General features: G+C 36.8%; 1 protein-coding gene across 1 annotated transcript; it reads right to left on the bottom strand.

Moving 5' to 3' along the window:
• Positions 1 to 5937: 5937 nt before the first annotated feature.
• LOC144371259 (uncharacterized) lies at positions 5938 to 7653 on the bottom strand. The gene is given in 1 exon segment (XM_078033668.1): positions 5938 to 7653. A coding segment is annotated over 1 exon segment (1716 nt).
• Between the last annotated feature and the right edge of the window lie 352 nt (positions 7654 to 8005).

Below are 8005 nucleotides of genomic sequence, written 5' to 3'. Positions count from 1 at the left end.
TTATATCCCAGTTGTAGAAATCAGAAGATAGTTCTTGATAACTGCCATTATCAACATGTGAAGTGTAAGTACAAGCATGATAATGAATGAGACATTTGTTTTTTCTAGAGATAGCTGGAAATGTAGACTAAATGGAAATATATAAAATGAAAACTTATATCCACAGACAGAAATTCCACATGGATGGGATGAGGGAGGTTGGAAAACTGAAGAAGAAAGTCACAATAATTGCCAAAGCATGACACCTGCAAAGCCACATGAGATGGAAACATAAAACAGGAAAAGGGTGCAAGTCATTGAACAAGTATTTCAGCATATGAACACTTAGGAAAGACACATCAAGGGTGGAGGAAAAGAATCCCCTCATGCAGCCCCCATGCTGGACCAGCCACATGAAAGTTTTGTGCCTTTGGTGAATTGAGCTGTGCCTTACTCCCTGGCATAGCCCATTAATCACCAACGTGCCACCTGGAATACTGTCCCTCATACACACTCACCTCCTGGGAGGCTTCTGAATGACCCATGGCAGAGGGTTGGCCAGTACTCCCAACTTTGTGGAGCCAAGAAGAGCTCTTTGGAGAGGTGGAGAATTGCAGACCACACCTTTGTTGCAATGTGGACATGCTGTGTAATTAGGTGTTGTTGAGCCCAATCTCATTGTAGCCATGATTTTTCATAGAGAGGAAAATAATTTCATCGCTAATTGTGAGGAATAGGCCAAAACATACCGAACAAGTGGGTTCCAACCAGTTAAAGAAGTCTCTCTGGGGACCTGGGCATGGTGGTATTTGCCTCTAATCTCAGCAGCTTGGAAGGCTAATGAAGGAGGTTCATGAGTTCAGAGCCAGCCTCAGTGAAAAAAATCTACTAAGCAGATCAGTGAGATCTTTTCTCTACATAAAATAATGGTAGGGATGTGGATCAGGTGTTGAGTGCCCCCGAGTTGAATCTTCATTATAGTACCCCCCCCCAAAAAAAAAGAAGAAGTTCTGAGGAGTGAGTCTCAGGCTTTGGATTTATAACAGCTTTCATGGAGGTTCTAAAGTGTAGAACTAGTATAGAATAAGTGTTATGGGCCAAGCTCTGGGGTGGATGTGCATGCATTTGAATCCAGGCATTTATATATATATTATAGATTTGATGTTGATCTACTGATGGAATATTTTCTACCCAAGGCAAGTATGTGCTTTAGTTAAAGTCTGAAATAGTAGATATATAATTTAATAATCTGCAGCTACATATAGAAAAATAACAGTCATCAGAAAATCATGCATGTGAAGCTAGATCATTTCATGACTATTCAGAACATGTAGATCTATAAGGCAAGATAGTAAGAGAAACAATAAAACTGAAACATTCATGAACTTGGATGTCATTTAAAAATCTGAGGTGAATGTTGGTCCACAATCTGACTTCCATAACAAGACCCCTACAGCACAAAAATTAAAAATCAAGAATAAATAAGGGAGATATATTCAAACTAAAAAGCTGCTTCTCAGCAAAAGAAACAATAATGTGAAGAAAGAACCTACAGATTTTATACAAATCTTTATCACACGTAATTCAGAAAAAGCACTAATGTCTAGGCTATATAAAGAACTAAAAATTACCACAAAGAACAACAACAAAAACCAATTAACAAATGAACTCTATAACTGAACAGACACTTCACAGATGAAATATAAACCATTAACAAATATATGAAGAAACATTCCACCCATCTAGCAATTAGGAAAATGTAAATCAAAATTACTTTAAGATTTTATCTCACTTCAGTCAAAATGGCAATCATTAATAATACAGGCAACAACAAATGTTGGTGAGGTTGTGGGGGAAAAGGAACACTCACACATTGCTCTTGAGATTGACTCCAAATTGGTGCAACCACCATGGAAAGCAGTATGGAGACGCCTTGAAATACCAGAATGGAAACATCATTTGACCCAGCTATCCCTCTCTTTGGACTATACCCACAAGACTTAAAAACAGCATACTACAGGGAAACAGCTGCACCAATGTTTATAGAAGCACAATTCACATTAGGTAAACCATAGAACCAACCTATGTTTTCTTCAACAGATGAATAAATAAATAAAATGTGATACATGTATATATACATATAATTTCCCCCACCAATGGAATATTACTTAGCTTTAAAGATAAATGAAACTATGCCATTTGGTGGTAAAAGGATAGAGTTGAATAATATCATGCTAAGTGAAATAAGCCCCACCCTCATCCCCCTACACACAGAAACACTAAGGCCAAATGTTCTCTCCAATAAGTGTATGCTAATTCACAATGGGGGTGGGGAAAAATAGTTATTTAGATGAAGTAGAGAGGAGTGCAGGGAGGGGAGGGAATATGGGGATAGAAATGATTGTAGAATGAAACAGACATTACATATAATACATAATATAGAGAGATGCTAAAACACTGAACAAGTGGGGGGGGAAGAATAGAAATTCAGTGGATTAGACAAACTTGGATTGAAGGGAAGAAAAGGGAAATAGGAGTACAAATGACAGTAGAATGAATCAGACACAACTTTTCAATGTTTATATATAAATACACCACCAGGGAAGGTCCACACCATGTACACCTCAAGAATGGAATGCTAACTAAAATGAGTTTGACTCCATGAATAATATGTCAAAATTTGCTCTACTATCATGTATACCTAAAAAGAGTAAGAAATTTTAAAAATGACAAGGGAAAATTTGTATACCGAGAAGATTTGTGAGTTAAAAACTCTTCAATGAATCGTAATGTCATTAAGGTTAAATAAAAGTATAAAAGACTACCTTGAGCCCCTACAAAACAACAATGGTAAATAGAGTTGCCCAAGTCAGTCTGCGCAACTAGCTATAATCACAAAATTTTTGGTTTACAACTCTTTTCTATTTGTTTTACAAAGCAACATAAGAACAATACTTACAAGTTGAGCAGAGAGGAAACATTACATAGCAGTGTTATACTATGAATACTGCTGTGGGCACTCAAAGAAAGCATTCTGAACTTCCTCCCCCATGCAATAAAAAGTCATGCAGTTGAAAGACACACTAGTTACTGATTAGATAACACATACATGTGTTTGTGACATTCAGTTTGTGGGCAGCTGCTCAACTTGGCAGGTCAGGTCCAATATATAAGGAAGACACTCTCTTCACCTAAGACAGTGTTTCCTTGAGTCATACTATGAAAGCAAGAGAGAAAGAAAAAGTGAAAGACACAGGCAACTGTATTGCCAGACTAGGAAAACCCAACCACTGAACCTAAGTACTGGGGAGTCCCAAAGAGCTTTTCAGGGTCCTGACTGGGAAGTGCTGGGCAGAGCATCCTCTCCACAGGTGAGAGTCTGAAGTCTTGTTCTAACTTGTATTGAAAGTGAGGCCGAATAAATACAAGTTAAAACAAAGAAAACTTCATTCTAACATCTTGCATGACCTGGTGATCCCCTGCAGAACACCAAGCCCTCCCAAGAACAGGTCAGATCCTAGAGGAGGGAGTGATAGCCTTGAGATGACTAAATAAATTGGGATTTTAATGAGTGAGCCACCGAGCCAGATGCATTGAGAAAACAGCATTCTTTATCTGTTTCATCAAGGATTGCAGACATCATTCAATCACAAAAAGGGAAGATCTTTTAGTATTTTCCTTAGACCTCTAGGACTGAATCTTCCCTCCTGGACTTATAAAAAGTTTAAACTCTCATATGTAAAATGAAGCCAGTTTTCTGCATAAAATAATGTGGAGATAAGCATGAACCCTAGAGATTTACCCTTTGGAATAAAGAATGGTGTGAATATTATTCTCCTAGAACTTATCATTATATTTCAATAGTTATTTTCCCAAATAAAGTTAAATGAAATGTTGGTGGGTGGTGTTTTTTTGACCCAAAATGTTCACATATGAAGAGAATATTGTGTTTTTACTTTTTGAACAGGACTTGTAGATGAGAGTCTAAGGTTTATTTCAATCCAAATTGTGTTTCTCTCTCTGTGGTGTCATGGGGTCTTGGAGCTATAAGATCTGAGGAGGGACATGGTAAGTTTATAGTATCTTATAATTACTGGGTTGCAGAGGGTTCTGGGAGACCATGACACATGCAATCTCTCCTATAATTCAATAAGTATAACAAACATTATATTGTAAATTATTAAGTAGAACCAAAGGGACTACAAAACAAAAATATATAATGAAATAAAAAATGTGGGGACATAAATGCTCCTATAGTATGTATTTTTCTTTTTACAGTCATCATGTTACATGTTTCTAGCTACACTTTTTTACTGGGTGTGCAAAACTAAAGAAGTGGTCCCAAATTGTGATGTTTTTCCTACACTAGAGGTGAGTATAGTCACCTCAGTGATGAACGTCATAGAATTCATGAGGAACTGCATGGTTTCTTCAGTCCAAGAGTCAGGATGGGCTTATGGACCATGTGGATTCCCCAGGACATTAAGACTATTTCCCCCTTCAGCAACCCTCTTTTATTGCCTGAATACGCACCTTGGCTCCTAGTCTCTTGGGTCTATCTCCTCTCCCTGATTGGGAGCTTGTATAACTCTCCGGAGTTGTAGATCCCTTAGGGAGTACTGCTACTATATAAGGTGAAATGTTAAACTCATAATTCAAACTAGGGATATCTGGGCATTGTTTTAGTATCCCTAGGTCCTTCCTATAACTGTCTTAATTTTCCCATAATTACAAACAAAAGAGTATATAATTTACATGAATAATATTCTCCAAATAATACTTGATTAAACATATGAAATAATTAATTGAGAGGTTATAGCATTATTTACCCAACAGAATGTTTTACTATTGCATCGATCCATTAGCAAAGTGAATAGTGGGAGATGTGTGACATAATAACATCATTAAATGCATGACAGGGTTTACGTTAAGAAATTCACACTTTATTTAGCAACAAATTGCATCTGTATTGAAATATAAGTAAAAACGCTCTGTAAAACTGGCATGGTGGACCATGCTTTGACCCTAGGGATGTGAGAAGCTTTGCAAGTTCAAAGTCAGGCTCCATAACTTAGTGAGGACCTATGCAACTTAGCAAACCCTATCTCTAAATAAAAAAGAAAAAAATCTGAGGATGTAGTTTACTGATTAAGTGTCCCTAACTTTAAGGAGCTCTGAAATTTTTAAATTTTAAATTTCATATAAATCTTAAGAGACTTCTGAAATAATCAACTCTGAGTATTATTATTTCTCCAGTTGTGAAAAATGAGACTCTTTAGTAATTGTTGATTTATACTAAAATTATATCCTTTTAGGGATGCACAATTCTATACTTGTATTTCCTTATTTCTATCATATCACCTAAAGACGTTAAGAAAAATTTCAGCAAATGTCCAAAGCGATTACCCATTTTCTACATTTAAATGATTTTTTATCACCTAGGTCCCAAATACTTCAAGGGATGGGCTATAGATATGAAACTTACTACCATATTTATATTTGTCAAGGTGTTTTGTAAATATTTTGCTGTTATCTAAGGTACACACTTTGAACAGATGCTACTCCACATTTGCTACAGATATGAGGTCAGTAATTAAAAAATGTCGGAAATTTGAATACAGTCTTGGACACATTCTTTGGGTTTCCATATGCTATAAATCCTCCAGTGTTTTAAAAATGATGGATAAATGGCCAAAAGATTTGCAAAAATTTTTCCGTACATCTTCTCACTCATATGAATTCTGAGGTTCTGAGTAGGGTGTGAACAACTATTGGAGACTCTGTCACCTATTTTATATTCATATGATTTCTGTGCTATCATATCTCTGGTGTGAAATAGTGTTGAACTACTGTGAAATAGGGTTGATTCATCCTTAAAGACATTGATGCAATGTTTTCATTGTAAAACTTCTCTCCAGTATAAAATCTATAATGTTTAGTAAGATGTGATCTTCAATATTAAAAGCTTTGCCATTCTTCACATTTATAGGACTTCTCTCTAATATGGGTTCTCTGATGTCGAGTAAGTGATGATTGTTGATTAAAATCTTTGCCACATTCTCTACATTTGTAGGGCTCCTCTCCAGTGTGGATTTGCTGGTGCTGCGTAAATGATGATTTTTGATTGAAACTCTTGCCACACAATTTACATTTGTAGGGCTTCTCTCCAGTATGAATCCTTTTGTGACAATTAAGCTGTGAGATGGTATTAAAAGCTTTGCCACATTCTTTACATTTGTAGGGCTTCTCTCCAGTGTGGATTCGCTGGTGCTGAGTAAGTGATGATTTGTGACGGAAAATTTTGCCACACACTGTACACATGTAGTGCTTCTCTCCTGTGTGCATTCTCAGGTGCTGAATAAGATCTATTTTTTGATTAAAACATTTGTTATATTCTTTACATTTGTAGGGCTTCTCTCCAGTGTGGATTCGCTGGTGCTTAGTAAGTGATGATTTTTCACTAAAACTCTTGCCACATACATTACATTTGTAGGGTTTCTCTCCAATATGAATACTGTTGTGGCAATCAAGATTTGAGTTTGTATTAAAACTCTTGCTACACACTTTACATTTGTAGGGCTTCTCTCCAGTATGAATCCTTTTGTGACAATTATGCTGTGAGATGCTATTAAAAGCTTTGCCACACTCTTTACATTTGTAGGGCTTCTATCCAGTGTGGATTCGCTGGTGCTGAGTAAGTGATGATTTTTCATTAAAACTCTTGCCACACACATTACATTTGTAGGGCTTCTCTCCAGTATGAATCCTGTTGTGGCGATCAAGATTTGAGTTTCTATTAAAGCTCATGCCACACACTTTACATTTGTAGGGCTTCTCTCCAGTATGAATCCTTTTGTGACATTTAAGCTGTGAGATGGTATTAAAAGCTTTGCCACATTCTTTACATTTGTAGGGCTTCTCTCCAGTGTGGATTCGCTGGTGCCGAGTAAGTGATGATTTCTGACGGAAAATTTTGCCACACACTGTACACATGTAGGGCTTCTCTCCAGTGTGCATTCTCAGGTGCCGAATAAGATCTATTTTTTGATTAAAACTTTTGCCACATTCTTTACATTTGTAGGGCTTCTCTCCAGTGTGGATTCGCTGGTGCTTAGTAAGTGATGATTTTTCACTAAAACTCTTGCCACACACTTCACATTTGTAGGGCTTCTCTCCAGTATGAATCCTTTTGTGACAATTACTCTGTGAGATGCTCTTAAAAGCTTTGCCACACTCTTTACATTTGTAGGGCTTCTCTCCAGTGTGGATTCGCTGGTGCTGAGTAAATGATGATTTTTCACTAAAACTCTTGCCACAAACATTACATTTGTAGGGTTTCTCTCCAGTATGAATCCTGTTGTGGCGATCAAGATTTGAGTTTCTATTAAAGCTCATGCCACACACTTTACATTTGTAGGGCTTCTCTCCAGTGTGGATTCGCTGGTGCTGAGTAAATGATGATTTTTCACTAAAACTCTTGCCACACACATTACATTTGTAGGCCTTCTCTCCAGTATGAATCCTGTTGTGGCGATCAAGATTTGAGTTTCTATTAAAGCTCATGTCACACACTTTACATTTGTAGGGCTTCTCTCCGGTATGAATTCTCTGGTAATTTTTAAGGCTTGGGTTTTGACTGAAACCTTGGCAAAATAGTTTACATAAGTGGGGCATCATTCCAGGGTGTGTCCTCTGGTGACAAATAAGATTTGAGCTTTTATTAGTAGTTTTGTCACATTCTTTGCATTTGCATGGCATATCTCCTGTATGAACACTGTGATGTTGAGTAAAGTTCTTGAGTGCATTGCATTCTTCACATTGGTAGGTCTTCTCTGCAGAATAAATTTTTTGGTGTTGAGTAAGGGCTGAAAAACTTTTTAAGGCTTTCCCACACTTTTTACATTTACAGGTCTCTCCTTCAGTCTAAATCCTCTGTCACTTAACAAGTTGTAACTTTTCACTAAAAGTTTTTTCACATTCTTTAAATTTGTAGAATTTATCACTGTCATACTATCTGCTGTGTTTA

This window comes from Ictidomys tridecemlineatus, chromosome 16 (genome assembly GCF_052094955.1).
Source record: "Ictidomys tridecemlineatus isolate mIctTri1 chromosome 16, mIctTri1.hap1, whole genome shotgun sequence".
NCBI lineage: Eukaryota > Metazoa > Chordata > Mammalia > Rodentia > Sciuridae > Ictidomys > Ictidomys tridecemlineatus.
Note: the sequence above shows the minus strand (reverse complement) of the source record. Positions and strands in the feature narration are given on the sequence as shown.